The sequence below is a fragment of the Ciconia boyciana genome, chromosome 16 (assembly GCF_034638445.1).
Source record: "Ciconia boyciana chromosome 16, ASM3463844v1, whole genome shotgun sequence".
In the NCBI taxonomy this organism is placed as follows: domain Eukaryota; kingdom Metazoa; phylum Chordata; class Aves; order Ciconiiformes; family Ciconiidae; genus Ciconia; species Ciconia boyciana.
Window position 1 is genome coordinate 3568803 of NC_132949.1, and position 23657 is coordinate 3592459.

The 23657-nt window shown below is 39.6% G+C and overlaps 1 protein-coding gene across 5 annotated transcripts in view; it reads right to left on the bottom strand.

The window, feature by feature from the left end:
* Window positions 1–23657, bottom strand: part of CEP112 (centrosomal protein 112) — a 174827-nt gene that overhangs the window by 77115 nt on the left and 74055 nt on the right. For all 5 annotated transcript variants that reach the window (XM_072880867.1, XM_072880868.1, XM_072880869.1 and 2 more), the window contains one exon: window positions 14135–14317. In XM_072880867.1, coding sequence (XP_072736968.1) covers window positions 14135–14317 — 183 coding nt within the window. The remainder of the gene's footprint in view (window positions 1–14134; window positions 14318–23657) is intronic.

Below are 23657 nucleotides of genomic sequence, written 5' to 3' on the forward strand. Positions count from 1 at the left end.
AGGGACAGGAAAAGCCAGTACTGCGTGCCTCGCGTTGTATCACACCTTAGAGAAGTCATTCATATGAAAACACAGTCATTACAGAGGAATTTGATTAATGTACTGTTCTTTCTGCTCTTCCAACCTAGATTCAGCTTGTTAATTGGATCATAAACAGAAATATGACGGACTCAGCTAAAACTTCACGTACAGAGATTGGAGACACCTTAGAGCTTTGTGAAATCAGGTGCTGGTCTTCCCAGAACATTCAGATGATTTCATAATTATGAATATTCGGCTTGTTGCAATCCATATCCATCAGGAACCTCTTTGTAATAACCATGCTGCCTACCACCAGCATCATGCACCTCCTCGAGGGGAGGAAGATGACTGTTGAACACTCACTGCTACTCTGAAATCGCATGCATCCGCAACTGGAGATGAAGAAAGCTGTTAGCAACAAGTGTTCTGCTATGTGTTCAAAACACTGTATAGTTATATCCAACTGCAAAAGCAAGTGCTGGAAATTTTGAAAAGGAAAAGTCTATGGCTGCAGAGAGAAGAAATGTAATTCTGAAATTTAATTCTCCCAAAGGTATTTATTGAATGAAAACAGAGTCCTGCTACGAAAAAATATGACTATGTTAGGACTCCACTATAAAGAACATGTAGAAATGGACTCCTTTCAGTACAAACAATTGTAAATCCAATTTCCAACTAACCTGCAGCCTTCTTTCTCATGTTATTCTAAGGTTACCTTCAAAGATAGTTTTATTTAAAAAGCAAAACAAACCCTAATTTCCTGTGCATCACTAGAATACTTGACTTTATCATGAATCTCACCAAGATTTGAAACCTCAATCTACGAACATTACATTACACACTTTCACCACTTTTCCTAGAAAACAAACTACACGAGCGAGCAGGCAGGAAGCTGCTCAGCAGGACGGGGTGGAAGTGGCCACAGGGAACACCCGCTACAGCCAGGGTGTCCACCAGAGAAGTGAGGTGAAGATCTCACTCCCTCTTCCACCCACATCTCAGGAGCTTGGCAGACCCTGGTTACGTGGGGCTCTCAGCAGCAGCATCACGAGACAGGGGCGCGCTCTGGATGTGATAAAGCAAGGGGGGTGAGCTCTACTCACCTACTTCTCTCCAGAGGCCATTGACGTTGCCTTGTACAGAGATGTGGTACTTTCCATTCATATTGAGTTATTATTTTAGCATTATGGTAAAAATAGGAAAAGAAAATGGCGAATTTTAAGCACTTATAATTTAGCTGAAATAAAACTTCAGAGAACAAAAAGGCACTTCTCTAAACTGGGATTTTCTACTGAATTTCAGTTTAATTTTACAAACTAAAGGAACGTTACCCACAAAAGATGTATCAGACTTATGAATAAACATTACCAGATTCTTCTAAAATGGGAACTATCAGACACCCTGAAAATAACATTTGCTACAGAAACCCATATAAGCATGCAAAGCTGAGCCATTCAGATTCTATCCATTAGAGGGCAATAATACACACACACACTCATACATATATACATACACACACACACACACTCTCTCACACACCCCCAACTGACTTTAGCAGGAAAACTAGTATTTTCTCTCTAATATTGCCAGTGATATACTGACAGCTTGCGTCCTGTTCCATTCTCTCCCCCTCCACTCCTCAACAACAGCATCCAACAGATCAAAAGTTACAATAACAAATTATACTTTAAATTTGCTTTCCTACAAGGAAATCAATACAATACATAGTTTTAGAAGGCTTACAGTTAGTTGTTATTAAATGTAGCTTGAATAGATTGAACAACTAGCATTTATATGAGCATGTAAGTCATTATAAGGGTTCCCAAACTTTGAACAGACAAAAATGTTCTTCATGTGTTCATCTCCCAGCTACAAACACTTTTCCTTTTCTATTCAGACACATAAGAAACCCTTGATAACAGCAGCAACTGCAGACATGGCAAGTATCCAGTATACTTTAGATGTCTCTTAATGCTACAGACAAATCATGGAAAGGCATTTTTACTATGTCATTAGTAGAGGCACTTGAGGGAAGCAGCTCACGTGCTGTGCCTTCTGCTTTCTTGCTCAAGCCATGTCAACCTACTGATAAACTTCATTGTTTATCGTGGGCCCTCAACCTTCTGCTTGCTGCACCTGCTTCTAACATCCTATAAGCACATGTATGTTAGGAGCTTACTGGGACAGGAATTGTCCGTTGTTATATGTTTTCGCTAATACAACGTAGACTCGGACTCCTGAGAGGATTCCAACAATACACATAATTACCATCAGCCCCTAAACTACTGCTTGTCAACATCTTATTAGTCAGAGGATTGCTGGATTTACAGTAACACATGGGCAGCTGTATCAGTCACAAAATGCATATAATGACCAGTAATTCCTATGAGCATCCAGACTACATTGATTTGTGTTTGGGTTTGGGGATTTTTTGTTTGTTTGTTTGCTTGCTTTTTAAAATACCTTACTTTGCAATGATCAACCTGTATTTCATCAGAAACAGTAATTCAGGTAATGATTTCAACTAACAGCTAGTTGTTTCCATGGACTGTTGAATAAATACTAATTTTATGTTATACTAGAGGTTTAATTGAAGATCTGAAATCAACTTCACAGGGTCCAAGATGAAGATGTAGAATAACACACTGGTCATGTGTGCTATCGCAGACAGCACGCATGCGCTCCCTGAAAGCGGCAGGCACCTTGAACACGGAAATCCCCAATGATACCAAATACAGCAGGAGAACATGCAGCTATTCTCAAATACTCCAGCGTACTCTGTGTTTGCAGTGGCTGCCTTGCCAAAAAATCACTTTCCTCACTATTTCTCTTTTCTAAATTCATTTTACAGATGCCAATACAGCAGAAAGCACAGACTACAAAAGAATTCAAGCTGTCAGAGACAACTTTAGAAGAATTGTATCACCCGAGCGAAAGACGGAGTGCACTCTTCGTGGGATTTTCAGATCTGTTTCAAGTAAAAACACTGTGTCAGGTTTTTTTGTCCTTTTTTTTTAAAAAAAAAAAAAACCCTACATCAGTGTTGTTTTTATGAACTCTGAAGAACCACTTTAAAACCTGAAAATGGAATATTCACAATCAGGCCAATATTTTAGAGGCCCAAAATAAAGTTTTCTTATTTGCAGTATTTCAGGAGGACTTTCATACACATGGATACAAGTTACTATGAGATATGTAATTGCAGTTTGAAATACATTGTTTTCTCCATTAATCAGAAATCTACAGCATCCTTGACATCGATTTCTGTCATTTTGTCATGATAAACACTCAGGTATTAAGTACCTTCCACATCATGCACCCAGGCATGATTCCAATTAGTGCTGAATAGAAGACAAAATGTCAGCCTAATAAGCTTTAATTTGCAAAGTCTTTGAACATCTGATGATATCATCACTTTGCCAATCATTTCTTGTACTTTGGCTTCTTTTTTTCCACATCACCTTCCCTGTCAAAAGAAAGTCTTTCAAATCTGCAGAAACAGAAGACATGAACAACGTCAGTCATTGGTCTGACTGAGCTAAGAGATCCAAAAATGACTCCCCAATACATCAGAGAACTGTGATGTGCACAATATTCCCTCAAAGCTAATTTGCTGCCAACATGTAGGGTAATTGGGGGAAAAAAGTCTACTTTAAAGTCATACTGTGAAAAATATTTTTTCGCATGAAATCAACGCTAAAGACCTTAAATCACTGTCAAGAGTCTGTGCCACTCTTTCAAAATGAAGAAACAGTATTTGCTAAAGATGGCAATCATTTCTTCAGAGGTGACTGGACCAAAGAACAGCTCTGCTGTCTGACTTCATACTGAAAAATAATGTATTTTCTTTCTAATTTCTTTCTAAAACAAAGGAAAAAAAAAAGGAAAAAAAAAAGGGGGTAGGTTTCCAAGAAGAAAAAAAGACAACTTGCAAAAAAGGTATATACAGTTCTGTAATCTTGAATATACATGCCTAGCACACGTCCAAAGCCTATAGCTGAGGACACATGAAGCTTTCTGCATCTGGAATTTCCCCAAATGCAGAACCTAAAATCCCTGCTCTTATCTGGGCTTGAAGGAAAACAGAAAACAAAATGGCAGCAGAAAAGACAAGGAGATAATGAATCAGAATGGGAAATGTGCAGCAATACAAAAGACTACGTGGGCCCTCCAAGACTCTGCCAGGGCAGCTGGTCCTGCCCCAGGACCAAACGCAGGGTCCCAGTTCAGAACAGGAGGCAGGCAATGGTCTCTTCTGAGCTCACTCCCTGGAGATGGGTCACAGTGGGGCTGACCAGAGCACACGACCAGTGACCAACAGGCTCCACCACCCAGGTCCAACACCATTCCCTGCACTGCGCCGAGCTGCCCCATTTCTTTGGTTCGCACATCCCATGGAGTCCAGTCAGGAGACCTTCACTGGCACGTATTTGTACTCGCTGCTCAGAACTGGCAGGACACAAAACCGAGCCTACACTGCACGTGGCGTGGCGTGCCAAGTTGGTGCTTTGGTAGAAAGAGAGATCGAGCAGCTTGGAAGGGGTGGATCAGAAACTGCCTCCTGGAGCTGAAACGAGGGGAGGGAGTTGGGAGCACACGCTGAATGCGGCACTGGCGTGAGGAGCAGTGCTGAAAGAGTGCAGAGCACTTGGCTACCCCTCCAGCTGATGGGTTAGCAAATTCCTAACATCTGAGGCAGAAATGGAGACTTTGAAGAGTTGCTACAGACACTGGGGTTGGGCCAGTGGGCAAACAGCTGCAGAGATGTTTAACAGTGAAGTACTCAGCCTGGGGTCTGTGCCAGTAACATCATCTTCACATCCGCAGATAACCCGTCATGGGGTTTGGGTTTTTTTTTTTCCCCCTCATAGCTCCTGTCTATGAAATAGAGGACAACCAGAGAAGTCTTCCGTTTTTCTTCCCCACTAAAGCAATATACGGAGGAATAAGCAGAGCAGTGGTGGGGCGCCCAGGACAGTGCAGTATGCCATAAGCATCTCAGCTGCAATTTGTTACTGGTTTTCCACTTGAAGGTTTCTCCATAATACTTTAATGTGGGAGCGTGCGGAGCTTTATGGATGGTCTCATATTTCTCAACTGACATATCTTCAGCCAAAGTATGTCAGCTACAGGAGAGGGCAAAGCTTTTCACTGGCTTTGTGATTTCTTCTTCCCCCATCATAAACCACATAAAAGAAAAATACAAATAATCAGCTCTCCAAAATTGCTATTTATTACCTCATCATGAAACCATCTACTGGACCCTGCAGTGGTATTGAGTAATATCATTACTTAAACCATAAAGAGGTTGTATTTATTACTCAAAATTGGGAAAATTAGCATCCATATGGATCCTATTGTTTTAAGACCAGTAATACTGCCAAAACAAGTGGTGTTAACATTCCAAACTACAGATTGTCATAATTTCTCTTCTAGTGTTTCATTCTTTCATTTGGTATTTATAATACCTTTGAATTGAGGAACTGAATGGATCATAAAATCTCTCCTATCAGATAAATCATTTAACAGCTAGACTACTGTTCAAAACTTGATTTATAGTGGCAGTGAGTGAATGGAATTAACATCTGCTGGCCTAAGGAAGAGAGACTAAATTGATTTTGGATAGTCTTTCTCTAGAAGCAGAGACAAGAGAAAAAGTACAGTCTAAAAAAATTAACTACTGAATTTGTAATACATAGCACCTTAGTAGGCAGTCACAGACAGGACACCCTAACCTCCATCCCTGGAAAAATTATGGAGTAAAACTCCATGAAACTAACTTCCAGGCATATAAGGAATAAAAGGGTCACTGGGAAGAGCCAACCTGGATATACCATGGGCAAATCATGACCAAACTGATTGTCTTCTACAATGAAATGACGGACTCTGTGGAAAGGGGAGAACTGTCAGTGTCTTTTATCTTGACTTTAGCAAGGATTTTGATACAGCCTTTTATAGCATCTGTATAGTCAAACTGAAGAGACGTAGACTGGATGGGTGGACTACAATGTAAGGGGAGAACTCACTGCACCCCTGGGTTTGAAGAGTAGGAGTCAACAGGCAACCAGCTGTAAGTGGCATTTCTCAAAGGTCAAATGGGGCTGATACAGCCTAACAGCTCCATCAGTGACCTAGATGATAGGACACAATGAACCCTGCTCAATAGTGTGGATGGCATCTCTTGGGGGGGAAGTGGTCAGTATGTTGGAGAGCAGGGTTGCCATTCACAGGGACCTCAAACTCTGCAAGCTGGAGGAATGGGCCACTAGGACCTTCAGGAAGTTCAACAAACTAGGTTTGTTCAGCCTGGAGAACAGAAGACTAAAGAGGAATCTAATTGCTGTCTTCAACTGAGTGTAAAGAGGAATTGTAGAGAAGATAGGCAGGCTCTTGAAGGTGGCAGTGAAAGGACAAGAAGCTAGAGAGCCAAATTGTAACAACAGACATTCCAACTGGATGTAAAGGAAAAGAAATTTCGCAACAGATTAGTAAATCACTGGAGTAGGCTGCTCAGGGAGATTGCGAAATCTCTGTCATTGCAGACTTTCAAAACTCAGTAGGACTTGGCCCTAAGCAACATGATGTAATTTTGAAGTTAGACCTGCTTTGAGCAGGAGGTTGGACGTGATGACCTCCAGAGGTCCTTCCAAACCAAATTATTCTATGATGCTGTGAAAGACTTCAGTATGACTCCTGATCTCCCATTAGAGCATGTCCCTTCAGCCATTCAGTGGAATGTTTAATGTGGATACCGCTGCTGTTTTCCAAATTGCTGTACTTGTTCTACGGATTAACAGAAGTTAAATTCCTTCTATTCAACAACTCACTCAAGCAAATTATAAGATAACTCTAAAAAGCAATTTTCAAAAGAACTAAAAAACATTTAAAAAGAATGTTGTGAGTAAGCACCCCCTTCTCTGTACAGCAGACATTTACCAAACAAGTTTAGTAGTAATATTTGGAACAATCTAATATCACAGACACTACATTCAAAAGAGAAGATTTCAACTCTTACACTTGGAAATAATATCAATAAGCAACTTTAGAGCCTGGCTTTGCCATACACTGAACTTCAAAGAGAAAGTGCGTGCTCCTTTTATTTCAAAATCAAGAGCTTATATTGTAAGTTGACCATTTCTGCAGAAGAGTATATGCAGTATTTTTGCCTCTCTGCTTAGAAATTATGTTACAGTATCTCAAATGCTACAGTTACTATCACCTGTTTTGTGTTTCCTAATGTATTTGATCTTCAAATTTTTGATTTATTACTTCAGTATTCCTTTATATAACTTTAATTTTAAAAACAATTTCACACTATGTATAGCTTATTGTCTATTAGTGTTAATCATTCATTGTAACCATCACACGCAAACCCTATATGCAAAGCCACACCTAGTGTATGTGTTAAAAACTGGCATAAAGATCCTTTACCCTGCAGATGAGCAAGACTGATCTCATTTTTTCTCAGAGAAATTATTCTATATTTATTAATGTCTGTGCAGGAAATCATCATTTTTTCCTAAACAAGGAGTACTGGTATAAAACAAAATTACTCCCATATGATATACACCCTGCCCCTACACAAGTGAAACGACATACTCCACCTTTTCAGCTGCCAATATTTAAAATTAAAACAAAAAATTAATATAAATTGTTGATTACAGTGTAATAACTACCACAGATATTCAATTTCATATTGTATAAACAGAAAGTCTGTTTTGCTGAGAACTCCATCTCAGAATCAGAGTTCATATTATGTGATGAGCTAGTTTCTATGGCAACTGCTTTCTCTTTTACATACACTGTAGCCAGCTCAAAATGTCAGTTCTCTCCTAAGCTAACTTAACATTTTTAATCAGCAAATGATAATTTATGCACCATTATGTATGGCTTCCAAAAATGTCTTTAGTAAATATTTCAAATGCTGAACAGCCTGAAGTATAAAAGGCCAGAGGAGCAAGTCAAGTCGCACCTCCTGCACCGAACTCCTCACTATCTAATTTCAGTCATAGCGTAAAAAGTGAGAGTCAAGGAAAAAATGTGGAAGAGATCATAGATGATCACCTACTACAGCACGAGAACACTTTGATGCTTCCATTAAGCGAGGAAGCGGCAGATGTTTATAGCTTGTTCAACAGTCTTTTGAAAGGCATCTCAAACAGAAGCAGCAGCTTAGAAGCGGGGACCAGAAGCAGAGCGCCTGACGCAAAACAACAAACGTGGCAAGGTGGCTTCATCTGGGCGGGGAGGATGGCGAGGAGGCCCAGACCCTCGCCTTGATGGGGGTGCTTGATGGAGGGAACCCTGAGCCTGAACTGTGTCCTTCAGTTTTAGAGCAAAGGCTCATTTTTTCCTCTAAGCTCAAAGATTATGTCTACGCTGCAGCCCAAATTCTTCTCACAGCTCCTCTGCATTTACTCAAGTGGAGCTGAAACTAGCTGTGTTGATCACCAGAGCCCAATATGGGACAGCATTTGAGTATTTCCCCAGGAAACTGGTGTGTTTGGCCGTTTCATTGAACTCTCAACTTCACAGCAATACTACTAGTTAAAGCCCAGTTTGAATGTCTCTACAGGACCCATCATCAGATCCTTGATTTTAGGAGATATTCCCCATCAATGGGATCCATGCCAACCCTGAGTCAGCAAACCATGAATAACAACCAAGGAAAACCACGCAAGTGCTGCAACAGATATTTGGTACTTTAAATATTTTACATCAACAGTCATGTTCATTATCCTGGGTTGACTGGTGGTAAATTAAACATGCTGCAATATAGCCAAAAGCTTATGTTTAGGAAAGGCTAAAAGGGAACGGCTGTCTGTCCACAGAAGTCTGACTGTCAGCCCAATAGCTACTCGCCAAGTAAAATATAACAAACAAATATTTAGATTGCAACTCCATCATTTAGACTGTCTGCAGAGAAAGCCTGCATAGCAAACAATGCATTTCTTCTCATGCCAAAGACATCTTCTATGGAGAAAAGAAAAAGAAGTCAAAGAAAAAATGAGTCACAGAATTTATTTACTCAAAATTGTATACAGAAGTGACTTCAGTAGCACCATCAACATCTGCATGTTTCACAGGCTGTACCCTCCAGACGCGATCAAGCAAACTGCTTCCACGGATACTAGAAGAATATCTCTATGGAAACTGGTGTTTGCAGATAGTAGAACAACTACATGAAGTAGAAGAGTTGATCAGTGATTTATCTGTACGGTAACAATAGGGTCTTTCAGATCAAAGTTTAAGAAAGTCTCCGATTGTGAAACAAATGCTCCCAAATTCCTTCTGTGTTAGTATAGCACTGAAAAGTTACTGCTACGGCAATATTTACACACAGAGAGAAACTGTACATGTGTTCGGGTATTTAGTTATCATTAAACAAGTATATAATATTTCTTTTTTTTTTTTTAATGTATTTTGTCTTGTCAATAGTTGATAAAGCTCTCCATCAGACAAACATATCAGCACAGTACCACTTCAGACTGACCACATATGTGGAGGGAAGATAAATCTCTTCTGTTCCCCCCACTTTGTCGATACAGTAACTATCTATACAGAACCATAAACATATACCAAGGGTTTGCTGGAATGAAAATAACGATCATTGCTGGAATTAAAATAATGATCATTACTGGGGGGGTTTTTTTGTTAACTTGACAGGCTCAAACAGCTCGGAATTAATTCAGACAAAACCAGGTGCAAAGCAACAGTTGCAGAAAGATCACTGTTTACAAGTGCAAAGAAGCAAATTTTCAAAGAGAAGCCAGAAGAGCAGTGAAAGGATGCGCTATACACTGGGCCCCAGGGAAGGAGCCGCCAGTTTCCGAGAAGGTAAAGCAAACTGGGATGGTAAAGGCCAAGGGGGTTACGGGAAGTGCAAAAAGCAAGAGAGGATAAAGGAAACATACTTCGGCCACAGGAAAATACCTTATTAACTCTCCTCGCCACCTCCAGCCTGCTTTTTTTTAATAACAACTTCCATTCCCAATGTGCGTGTTTGCATGACTTCAGAACTGCTCGAGGTTTTCCTTTCCCAACCAGTAATGTTTTACCGAGAGCCCTAAGACACCCCCAAACACCAGTGATCTTCTCTTAAAGCAGCCTCTTTTTTGAGAGCATAAACAGTAGATGTTAAAATTAAATACCGTGACATCAGTGACAAATACTGGCAAAACATGCCTCAGCGTTCAAGCTGCTCTTGACTCAGTTACGAATGGATGAAAACAGGGGACTTGCCAATTATCTCATTACAGAACCTGGAAAGAGAATTCAGTTTCCTCACAGAAACTATTTTTCCTCTCGCTTTAGTGTAAAGTGCTGGATTTGAAGTTACAGGGGTACATTTTTTTCTTCTTCTTGCCCGAAGGTCAACGGTCAAAGAACAAGCACGAAAACGATCCAACTTTGTACAGCAGCTGGAACAAGAAAATCTTTGAGCTGGTTGAGGGCACGTGTCAGAAGCTGGGGTGAGACTGACATTCGCGGGATAAAGGGAAAATATAAGGGTACAACTGGCACCACAGCCGCCACAGCCCATCGGGCATCGGTTATTCAAAACTTCCTAACCTTGCTATCTTATTTCGCAGAAGCAAACTAGATGTATTCTTCTCTGTAATCAGAAGTCTTTCTTCAGAAAATCGCCAATTCAGTAGCAAGGCTGTTTTTATTAAAACAAAAGGAAGATCTCTATCTTCTAAGGAGCTTCCCTGTTTTGTGAACTAATGTATGCACTAAAATTATTTAGGGAGGTGGGGAACGAATGACCAATGAAACTATAGCTTAAAAATGCTCGTAAAAAAAATAATCCAGACAATAGCAAAAAAATCTAAATTAAATAGAAGTAGTGATTCAAAAGTACCTTTTATCTTAAAAACAATTCCTGTATTATTAGCTACTATTTAAAGAATAACAATATTATGGCAGTTCGTAGAAAACGTATAGGATTTAAAAGACTACAAGAACACAGCATGGTATAAAAGCCTTTGTACTGCTTTGACTTTTATTGACCTACATGTCAATTTACTCCTCCCCAAGCATTACAACCCTAGGTGGGGAAAAAAAAAAAAAAAAAAAAAAAAATCAAAGCAGGCCTCCTAGAAATGGATAAATCCAAGAGCTAAAGTGGAATGCAATTGTTATCCAGAAATTCATCAGCAATACAAAAGGTGATCCACTTAAATCAAGTTCCTTTTCTGAAAATTAAACTTACATTTCAAAGAAGCAGTAGCATTATTTTATATTTAATTAAAATCTGGCAATGCACTGAAATCTTAATTTTTATACTTTAGTTCTGAGCAAAGCATTAATAAATGTATTCATATTTGAATAAAATCTAACCATGTTGTATACTATCTTTTATAGTAGCCGAAGACCTACGTGAAAGTAGAGACCTTGGATATGCAATAAAAAAGAAATTAATCTTTTCAGTAACACTATAATAAATTGTTCTGCAGTACTCAATCATAGCTGTCTTTAGTAATATAGTAAGAAACACATATTTTAAACATTTGCTACTCTTTCATATGGAAAAGGATTTAAGAAAGAATAACAGTGAATACCTTTAATAACAGTGCTTTCACATCATTCACCAAACATTGAACAGATAGGTCCTTCAAACCAAGCTACTCATATGTGATTAACACTAATTATTATTTAAATTTTTTTAAATACCCAGCAAATCTACTTTTCATCTAGCGAAGCAAAATGGCCTCTTCTCCTGTCTCATAGCACCTTCACTGTAATATAAAGCAGTCCTAAAAATTACTGCTGTCAAACATGGTACAATTTTAACAGGTTTTTAAAAAGCTATCTCTACACAGAGTCGCTAAACCACTGTAATATCTTTAAGAGACCGCCAATGTTTCATAAAGGACATTGGCCATTAGTCATGTTAGATGTCCAAAACATGTATTTTAGTAAACACATGCAAAGATTAAAAATTTTTGCTAAAAATATGGGCCATAATTCCATAAGAAACACCAGTATTGTCTATTGAGCTCACTGCAAAGACAAAAGTGAATTCTAATACAAAGACCAGAGGAAAGAACAAAGAACGATTTATTTTCCAAAATGGAAAAAATATGCATCCTTGAAAGCAGATAGATTCTTACTAGAATTTAAATAAACAACAGCTCTTCTAGTCAAAGGCAACCGCATTTTCTTCCCTGATTTACATGTCATTCTCATGGCAGCGATGTTCAAATGACTGTACAGGGATATTCAAACTACAAAGAAAAGCCCTGTAAAAAGGCCAAAGTTTTTGCTATTCAGACTGTTCAGATTCTCCTAATAGCTGTGATATTTCCAGTTTTTTTACATAGCACCTGTAGTAGCATTATCTATCCCCTTGCAAATACAAAGCACAACCAAACTCTGAGCTCCAATCTTTGCCAGAAATGACCCACAACAGAACTAAATAGAGATACACACTTACAAGACACCTCCCAGATTCTCTGAATTTGCTTAAGATAGTGCCTTTACCTTTGTATGCAGCGTTATACAGAGCAATACAATAATTGTAATGAACGCTGGCGTGTAGAGAGAATAATTCGATATATAATTCTAAACCTGTTTTTTAACCTGAGTGCTACAGCTCTGCTTTTGTACACAAGCACAACATCAGGAATGCAGGCGAGAGGATGATACAACTTTGAAAAGGCACTCGCAAATAGTTATATAGTTGAGATGCATCTATCTTGGGCCAAAGAAAAAAATGCAAAGATAAAAACCAATCCCTTTAACAATTTAAGTCTTTGTTCACTCTTACAATAAAATGGAGAATAAAGGGCAAGGTTCAATTTTTCAGAAGCCACCTGAATATCCCCTTCCCAAGCATTCTCACTAAAGTATGTCTCATTTTCCTTGGAAAACCATAATGGTGGAAATGGAGAAATAAGTCCTGGCTCTGCAATATATCCCTCATCCTTCCCCAACAAGCCGTTTGTTTTCCAATAGACTTACTTAAGCCAGATTTTGATAGAGTCTGAGTCGTCCAAAGGGAACAGAAAAAAAATTAATTTAAAAATTAAATATTCAATTTCACTTAGCTACATTATGGTTGCCAGTAAAAGACAGCCCACTAGTCTCAATGTCAGAGTCTTACATCTCATAGGGAAGGCGGTGGTGCGCGGAAAACATATGTCGTTAAGGATGCCTTACCAAAATGTCCAGTTTTGGTATAAAATAATCCATGCATGATAAGTAATTCTAATGCTTATTAGTAAAGATTATTTTCTGAATACTCTTTAAACTACAAAAATCACCTTAGATTTTTAAATACTGCCATTGCAGGCCTTTTTAATATAGGCTTTTAGGAAAATACACCATGCCATCCTTACAAAATATATTGAAAAAATGCAATAAGATGTTTTTTGAACGGAAAACTCATAAAGATCATTTTCCATGCTGACAGTGCGCATTTCATCCAGAAGTTTGAAGAGTCAAATGCTACCCCAGCTGGGGGTTATTCTGCCAAATGGCTTCCAACAGTGACCACAGAGATGGAGATGGGAGGGGTGCGTGTGTGTGTAGGAAAATAAACGTGATGGTAAGCCACCCCAAACCCACATCATCTTATCAAATATCCGACATACGTAGCCAAACACACAATGCAAATCTAGAATACAAAACTGAAACAAAAAGACATGAACAAAATGAAATCAAGCCATTTGTGAGTTACCTGCAGAGATTTAAAACAAAAAAAAGCATACGAATGAAGCAGATATAATTCATATGGATTTGCCCAGGAAGGAGAAAAGGAGGGGTGAGTGTGAGGGCTGGGGGGGAGAAGAACAGATACCTTTTTTTCTTAAACAAATCCATCATGAAAGAAAATGAGACAAGATTATAAATAGGCCGAGTTATAGCGCACCATGGGATTTTTAATCTGGCTACCTGTGGTTTTTGCAGTTAAAGCCCTATTCAGCAGTGGGGAGGGAGGGGGGAAAGCGGGAAAAAAAAAAGAAAAAAGAAAAACAAAATCACGTTTATGTGCCAGTTTCGCAAATGCTCACACAGCGTGCATCACCAACAATGCTGGCAAACAGGAAACACTAATTATTAGCATTTTCTAATAAGCGTACGCCTTTCAAACATTATTGATCATTACCTGTCCGTCTCGCTTCCTGCATTCTTGAGTCTTACTCTCGTGCTCTGCCATGGCAGCGCGAAGCTGTTTTTCCAGTTTCTCGATTTCCCGTTCATGGTCTCGGACCAGGCAGTCCTTCTCTGCGTTGTGCTGCTGGAATAGGTGCGTCTTCTCCTGTTCATGCTCCAGCTTCAGCTCCACTATCTGATTGGACAGTGAGGAGTACAGTTCATCAATAGAACATCCTTGTCGTCATGACAACTCGTCTACAGCTTAATTTTCCCCTTAATTTCATCAAGTTGGCAATTTTATTTTTACGTCACTATTACCTCACCTTTTAAAAAGCCACCGTTAGCATGACAGAATTCCTCCAGACAATTCCAACAATGGAGACAACCGAGCAAATCCAGCGCATCCTTAACCAATTTGTTGGTACAAATGTCAGGGCGTTAAAAAAAAAAAAAAAAATTGCATTGTCTCATTCTGTGTACGGTCCCCCCGTATCCTGCTGCTGCTCATCAGCAGGGCTGAGGATCTGAAATGGTTAATAGGCAGCCTGCTCTCCCCTTCGCTTAAGTATACACACACAACCCCCCACCCCAGCAATTAAATCTTTTAAACATTTCTTTATGATTTCCAAAGCGAAAGCTCTTCCTTCAATATTCCTCAACGCTGTCGTATATACAGTTGTCTTTTTTTTTTAATAAAAAAAAGAAAGAAAATTATAAAAAACAAAGCTCTATTATCCCGTTGTCAGCTACGCTATCCCAACATAAACAGATGTATGTGTTCCAGAAGGGCACCTGCTGTGCTGCAAGCTTGCACCATGATTTCATAAGAAGCCCTCTATTCTCAGGATCCTTTCCCAGTCCGCACCACACTGGATGCTGTGACCTTGGCCAGTCTTAGCCTCTCCCCGCTAGACTGAATGGCAGCCCGAGACCAAGGGCCTGGTTGCCGCAGCTTTGATACTAATCCTCCCCGCCTGCGCACAATGGCACCCTACCTGGCCTGCACACTGGAGCAGCCAGGCTGCCTTTGAAGCAGGTGATGAATAGGGACGGCAGGAAGCCGCTTCCCCACTGAACTCCGGGCCACACAGCTGCTAAGAACAGTCACTTGGATTTTTCTTCAGTTTTGGTGGATTTCGGAGGGGGGGGGGGAGGGAAAAAAAAAAAAAAAATGCTCTTATCGTGAATATGGTGGGTTATTTTCAGCGTGAGAAAAAAAGCGAACGGGAGGAGCCGGCTGCGTGTGCGCCGAGAGCGCCCTGGCACCTTATCTTAAAGCTGTAGCATTCAATTCTGGAATAATATTAGCTGTTTGCGGGGCTTTCAGGTTTAAAATTTGAAGCGAAGTAAAAAAGAATGCATTTTCTTAAGCTACGGATCAGCATCTTCTGGGTTTAAAAGTAAAATATGTCATCCGTGCTGCGGCCAGGAGCATCCATCCAAAAACAGAGCAAGTAGAACAGATGCAATAGTCTACGGTTTAACGTATCTACATTATTTAATAATACTAAAGAGCTCATTAACAGACGTCTGAAGTCCCTGAAGGAGTTAACCCCCCAGGAGGCACACATTATCTGTACTGGGCCTGGGATCCTTACACAAAGTTAAGTCAGGTTTTCGCCCAAGGTTTAAGGTTTGTGTACAATCCTGGTTTCTTTTCAGATGCTATCGGTGTCCTTAGTGAGCCTAAATGAAAGAATTCTTGCTCCCTAAAGTAATTACAAAGGCCTTGCCTGAGTTATGGGAAAAAATGTTCAGTGGTTTTTCATAAATCAGTCCTGATTAAAAAGAAATCATGTCAACAAGAGAGGTCTTTTTATTCAAACATTTTCTTTCCTTAATTACTGCATTTTCAGCTGGTTGTGCCACGTAAGATCTGGGGTAAGACAGTCTGTTGTGGGGAACTTCAATTATTTAGGTTTTCACTTTTTAAACTGAAGACAAGAAAGGGCAGCAGGCAGGGAATGTGTGCTGGAAAGGGGCAAGGGACAGACCCTGCTTCTTCAACCAGTTACATGATACACGTCTATGTCACCAGTTTACCCAACCAAAGTAATTGCAGTTTTATTTAGTAATCTCTTCACCTACAGCATTTATATTATAGACGCAACGTTTTTGAATTTAAGAGGTGGAAAGAGCTAAAAGGGACTGGTCCTTCTGCATGCAGGAGGGGTGTCCCCCCAGTCTGCTACGTGGGAGGAGAAAGGACGGCAGCGTGAGGGGAGGTGTTTTATAAAAGGCAAATTTGTTGAAGAAAAAAACCTCACCACTTAAAGTATTCCCCATGATGTTTTTGTTTTGCTTTTTAGAGATTTCTGGCAGGGAACAGAGGTGGAGAGACAGGAAAGGAGAGAAAGGATGGGGACGAGAGCATTTTCTTCCCTCAAGTTCAAAGACCCAGAAACCCCATCTTCCCTAATGAATATTAACAAGTACCCCACATTTGTAACCAACAAAACGTGCTTTCCTGTACAAATAATGTGAAGTGACTGAGTAGCTATTTGACTGCACTGGTGAACACTCACTGAACCTCCTGCTCTCCTCAGAACTGCTGCCAAGCACTACGGTTTCTCTTCCACTCCTCCCTCTCTCATTCTTGTATTGTTGTTGGGGGTTTTTAAAGGAAAAAAAAAAAAAAGTAATGTATACCAACAAAAGGAAAAAAAACCCATGCTGTTTTTCAGCAGCACCAGGACTTCAGCACAGGAAGCTGCATGAGAACTATATTAATTCTTCATAAATCAGTATGGATTCTGTCTCCTCTTTGAGGCAGAGAGCGCCTTTCTGAATGATATAACAAAACCACCTCCTTTAAAAATTGTATCGTGTTAAGATCTTTCTGCATCTACCCCTAGATGCTTAGCACTTCATCAGATTACATTAAAATGTCCACTCAAATCCAGCATATAAATGTCTAGAAGACAGACAGTTTTAGGTGCTATACATTTCAGACAGACAAGCAACACGATATTCACAATGGGAATTAGGGGCGACGCTGAAAAGAAACATTCATTAAATAATAGTGTGCGCCCTATTACCATAATCAGATCGTATTCATTGTGGCTTAGATGTTTCCTCATTTTGCCCTCCCAAAGATGAAAATCTCTTATTCTCTTCTCTGCGCATCTGTTCCTACCTCCAGCCATGGCCTGAAGACCAAAACAAGCAGGACTGTCTGACCCAATATAGCTGTTCTTACCGTGAAGCACTGTTATTACCAAATAACACAAGTATTTTAAAATTATGATCTCCTCTTACATGAATTCTTCATTTTTTAATTCTTTCTGACAGAACCATATTCAAGGCAACAGCCAACAGCTGATTTACTAGGCCATCACTAGGATTACACCATCTATTTTTGAATTTCTGCTTTTAACTGAACTTTAACAATATTTACTTACTCTTGCAGAGAAGAGAAGAGAAAAGAGAAGACAAAATTCTTAAGAAAAAGCTAAAGACAGATTAATCCAAGAACTGTGACCATCTTTTGCTATTCACTAGCATAAATACACACATACACGCAGACTGCCAAACAAATCTGGCAGCGTAGATCATGCCCATCCTATGCAGGACACCGACAACCGCAGCTGCTGCTGAACGATGGCCTTTAACGCAGGCAGACTTAACTGCACCTAAACGTGGAGGTGCTTTGGAACAACCTGCTAAAATGAGAGACAATCTAATAAAGACTTAAAGAGAAATCATGCTGCTGTTAGCACTGGTTCAGTTTGTACATCTGAAGAACAAAGATCTACAGTAAATAGCCTGCTGATGGCAGAAGATATTTTCAGAAGCCAAATACTTGTAATATCATCAACGTCAGCAAATACCTTTTTAAAGTCCCTAATATAGACAAGACCTTCTACTATCCAGTTTTTGCTTTTACATCACACACTAAGTTTAGGCTTTTCAATTTTAGAACAATTTTGACTTGTTCTCAAGAACAAGTATGCCTTTGAACTTCTTTTTATAGTCCCCAAAGGAGGGAAAGGAAATTAGTTAGCTCACTACCTCTTTGAAAAATGTAGCTGCTACAATAAATATTTGACACCAAAGTATGAAAATTCATGTAAATTTATGTCCACAATTCCAGAAATATTGTAAGTAACACCTATATAAAATATAGTTTTGCATGTCAGGATGATTTTATTAGCACTGTTTTGGCATGACTGAACTTCTGAGGACTGGAGAAGCCACCAATAAGTTACACACGTCATGGCAAAGAGCTGAACTAAACTCACTCGTACAGCATGCATATAGCACGTCTGTTTTGCAGCAATTCTATGTTATAAGCATTTAAGAGTGTTTGTAAATTGGGCATCTTCATTATCATTACTCTGCTCAAAACCAGCCCTAACCTCTGCCCAGCACAGCATACAGCACGTGATCTATCCCCAAATAACAACTCCGGTAAAATCTAGCGTTTTCTGTCTCCTAAGCCTATAAATAAATGTGCGTGTTTCATGAGGATATGGGGATTACCCATCTCCGCAAATACACTGCTTCTAAAAGTAATCTGATATAACAGGCTGGAGGATCGAGTATTAATCATGCTGGGCTCTGGCTTAGCATAACTTTGGGCAGAAAAGAGGAATCTTCACTGCAAGGCAAGGGAGCATACCAGAACTACTTTGCAGCAGATAAATTAAATGGATTTTAAAAACACATTTTTTTGAGATTTTGCTATAATTTGGAACACAAAGTACTCCCAAGATAAAAAGGCTGTAATGAGCCAAGGGCAAATGGGACAGTGAAAAATACATCAGTGCAGAACCTCATATTACCACCGAAGTAGCAGATACATATAGGGTAATGTACATGCATAACGAATGCATTTTACTTTCTATTTCATTGCAGGCTGCAATAATTTAATTGGCATAACTGTGTTTCCTGTTATACTTCACCTTATAATCAACCACTAATAACTGTATTTCAACTGCAAACTAAGAAATGCAATAAATTCTCTAAAAGAGACAAGCTGGTCTATTAGCCAAACTGCAGTTTGATTTATCCTCCCCGCTACAACAATACACCTGAGTGGTCTCACTGTGTATATAAAGAGATATACCTGATCTGTAAATTTTTTACTTAGAAAGGCCTTCCAGAATTTTAATATTTTTAAAGTTTGGGCAGCACAAACCTCACCTCAATCCTCCTATCTTCCCAATCCTCTTGCCATGAGTAAATTTGTTTTCAAATCACCAGCATACTGGAAATGAAGTTGCGTCCCTGTGATTAAACCACACTTCGCACCGTGAGGAACTTCAGGAGGTCCCACTCCTCTCCCCAGCCCACCTGCTCCAGTAAAGCCAATGCAGTCTGCAAACAGAAATGTTTCTTTCAAACCAATATACCTCAAGTCACTGCAAATGCCTGTTCGTAGCAGGCTCTGGTACAGAATTTACTGTACGTAGTCTTTGTTTAGGGATTCAGAGTTTATCCAAGGACCTTCTTTGAACGCCGAGAACCGACTTCACAGGCATTCGCAGCCTGACTTGCTATTTACTGCAGGCACCAATTTATGTTCCTGGAATCATCTCCCCTCTCCCTCCTCCCCCCAAAGTTGATTCTGTTGACTATACAGGGAGCTCAGGCTTTTAACTCTGAATCACACACAAGTTAGATGCCTGAAGGAGACAGTGTAAATACCCATCTGCCTGGTTAACAATTCTGTAAACAGCAATGGTACAGCAAGAAGATTTCCACCCACTCTTTACTTGGAGGTTAAATTCATATCCTTTTCCCATTTGTGAGTTTTAGCTATATCATAAAGTGAAAAGTTGATGTTGATGATTGAAGAAACTATTCCTCAGATATTCTGCGCAAATGGCATTCATCTCTGTGTTAGAATGGTTCAAAGGAAACATTTATGCATCCTAGATTAATTTATTAAATGAAATTTATGCAGCTTGTTGCTGATGACATGAAAAATTTAGAGCCTCTGCTAACGTGCTCATTTGGCCTCCATGCAAAAACAGACTGTATTTCAATTATCTTAGACTATAGACAAAGAGGAGAGGAACAAAGCTTTTTACAAAGCCTGTGTCCTTATAACTAAACCAGCATACTAAAAATGGATCGTGAATCTTTGAATATAACTGGACTGTTTAAAGTACAGCTAAGAAATGCCTGGAACTTTGGTCTGTCTGAGGAATACCATATTTCAAGCACGTCTTTGCAAATGTTTTCTTCACTCGAGTGGGTAACAGAGCGGTCAAAAAGAAGCTAGAAGAAACAGAAAAGGAAGAATGAGGCCAGAAGAAAAGCTGGGACATAAGTGCAGTGGCAGGAACTCTTAATGGCGAAAAGGTACGGGGACAAAGCAAGCCGAATGTTAAGCTTGTTATCTCTATTAGTGTGTCCGGCTCAATGTCTCTGAAGGCTTGAGCGTAACACTGGAGTCAGAGTTCAAGGTGCACGTACGGTGACTGTGTCTCGTGATAGGACTGATGATGTTTGTAGCAGTCCTGAAGACAAGACCACCAGCTGGAAGATCAATTGAGATAAAAGCAATATGCCAAATAAACACGATAGCACTGTAAACTCAACACATCCAATGCAGAAGCAGCATGTATCCTCCCTGCTTCCTACCTCCAGAAAGGCAGAGGGGCCACAGTTAAAGCAGGAGGTAATAAGGAACGCTGGCCCCTGGAGACCCAACTCATGCTGAATGGACCCTTCAGCCCATGCCACCCCTCCAGCTGGACTTGCCGCTCCAGTGCTCCTGATCCACAGGACTAAATTACATTTCTCAGCCTAAATAGCTCTAGGCTCTATTGCACGGGCTTTTCACAGTCGCTCACAAATTCTTTTCACAGACAGTACTTATTTTCCCTGAGGAGCTTCCTTCCCAAGTCCCATCCCCAAGTCACAGCAGTTTCTTGGTTTAATGCTTAATCCCCACTTTTTACTCTATTCCTTACCTACGCTGTATTTTCCCCTCTCTCTCATGAGGTCACAGCCTTTACACCACCCTTTCATACACAAACTGTTCTGGCTCTGTTTCCCGGAGAGGACATGGAAATTCCAGTGAGACCCTTCAGAACATTTAGCTGCTGAACTCCTGAACATCTGAATTAAGCCACGTTTATTACCTAAATACACTTGAATAGGTCTTCCAAGAGAAAAATAAAAAACACACCCAGGTCAAACATACCCTACCTTCAGATGAAAAACAGACCCAGGTCAAAAATACCCTACCTCCAGCATTTCAAGGAATTATCACTACAATTTTAAGCAAAAGCAAAAGAACATCATCGCAGCCTTGATAATCCAAACACTGGTGAAATCTCTTGGCAAAAAGTTAAACGGTCAAAAATTATCAGGGGAGATGCCCAACCATTCAATGTTAATCTAAATAACACTTTAGAATATTTTTAAGGAACTGAGCATGAGATTGTGTTTGGAACCTTAACATTAGGCTAGCACTAAGATGTTTGTTTTTAAATATATACACTTTTATACAAAAACAATGGTTGTGATTACAAAATTCATATTTTACCCCAGCTAACCTCATTCTTTTCTTTAACCTCATTCTTTTCTTTAACCTCACTAGAAAGTTATAAAAGAAAAGACATATAGAAAGATCTAAAGAATATTCTTCCTCTTCTCCTAAGAATATTTTCCTCTGCTCCACCACACTGCTAAAATACGAACAATTTCCCATCACTACCTTGGATACTTGTCCTTGCTGCTGGCAGGTAAGATTACAGCCAGGCTTTTTTCACTTTTAACCAGCTGATTCTGCACTTCTTTACGTCTCTTTCTTTAATATAAAAAGGCATATTTAAGCTCAACCACATCTTTGTCTTGCTCCCAACTTAAAAGTGTAGACTATTTCTCTCATCTTTAACATGATTTCAAAGTGATTTTGTTAAATACCCAGTAAAATATTTCTGAAGGTGTCCTGTTTCTTTCCTATTTGGCTAAATAGGACAAGAAGACAACTCTAATTATTCCTTCACAAGTTTTACAGAAGTCAGAACCCAACAATAAATGTCGCAAGAAAGGATTTCCTGAGATACAGGGAGATTCTTCAGCTATCACGTAATAGCTTTCCACTCCGCTATGGAAGCATGAATAATTGTTATTTTAAAATGGAATAAACACTATTAAAGAAAAGACGAACCAAAACAAAAGGCTTATTTATACATTCAGGTTGGCATCTAATCTCAGAAAGTATGTCCATAATTCAGCAAGTAACACCATCTTGCTACCACAATAATTCATCAGCTTTTTCATAGTGGGTTCTCCCTGCTAGGAAAATGAAATTTCATAGACTTTGGCTCTCTTACTAATCTTGCATCTCAGTTTTTTCACACTCACTCAGTCCTAGCACTTCAGCAACTATTATAGCAAAAAATGGGTGTAACAACGATCATAGTGATCTGTTATTGTTTTGGGTTTTTTTTAAGAAAAAAGGACAAGCTAATGCCATTTAAACATTAAGATCTCCAAAAGTTCACTGAAAGTGTTCCATTCATGACAATTTATGAAAATCTGCTTGAAACAAAGGTGAATACATACTGGACTCTGCCGCAAAACGTCCCTGCGTGAAGCCCTGCTCCACCACGAGTGCTCTGCCGTGGTACCACGGCTCACCCTGAGACACGTGCTCTCAGAAAGTGCCCAACCGATGTGGATATGGGAAAAAAGCAAATTCATTAACTTTTCTGTCAAATGTGCCTGCCTAAAATTCGCTACCTCAAAGTTTGGGCACATGCTCTTTCAAACATTTGGGCTTGTGGAAAATGATTCCAGCAGAAACACTTCCCAGGTATTTTGAGCTAAACGGAGGATGTAATTAGAAGGGGGGGGGGGGGGGGGGGGGAGAAAAAAGGGAGGGGGTGCAAAAAACCAAACAACCTTTTTTCCTGTGCTGACGGTGCCATAAAGCCTGACTATAGATACTGCAACCATTTCAAAGGCAGGAAAGGCTGAGGCCTTCGCTGTGGTGTCCACTGGCTTTGAAGTGCCGAAAGCAGCTGCTCCCAGCAGATAGGAACTGTGGTGCTGCTGGCGTTATTTTTTTCTTCAAAATATACTTTCACATCTAACAGCTGCAAGTAGAACAAAGTTGAGCTAAAGTATATTTAAAGAAAAAAAAGTCACCAGTTTCTCTCTAAGGGTGTTCTCAGTGGATACTTCAAAAGAAAGTGGCATTGAATCAGATGAAGCTGGAACCAGGAGTGACACGTGACAGCTGAAACCAAATACTGCAAGATCCAAAATTTCTTCTTTGCTTTATTAATGGATTAAATGCATTTGAAAAGTTAACAAAATACTAACTGCCACGGTTTTGTGCGGTTTTTTCCTAATTATTTTTCAAGGAAAAAAAAAGTATCAATATATATCAGGTTATTTATTGATATAAATATCAGATAAATATCAATATATAATATATCAGTATATCTAATCTGTAGGCAGAGCAATCTTTCAGCCCCACAACCAACAGTCCATGTTCACACCAGGAATCTCTTTGAAATCAAAATTCAAGGAGAGTCCTGTGAAGCACAGGCAACCATTCATATAAA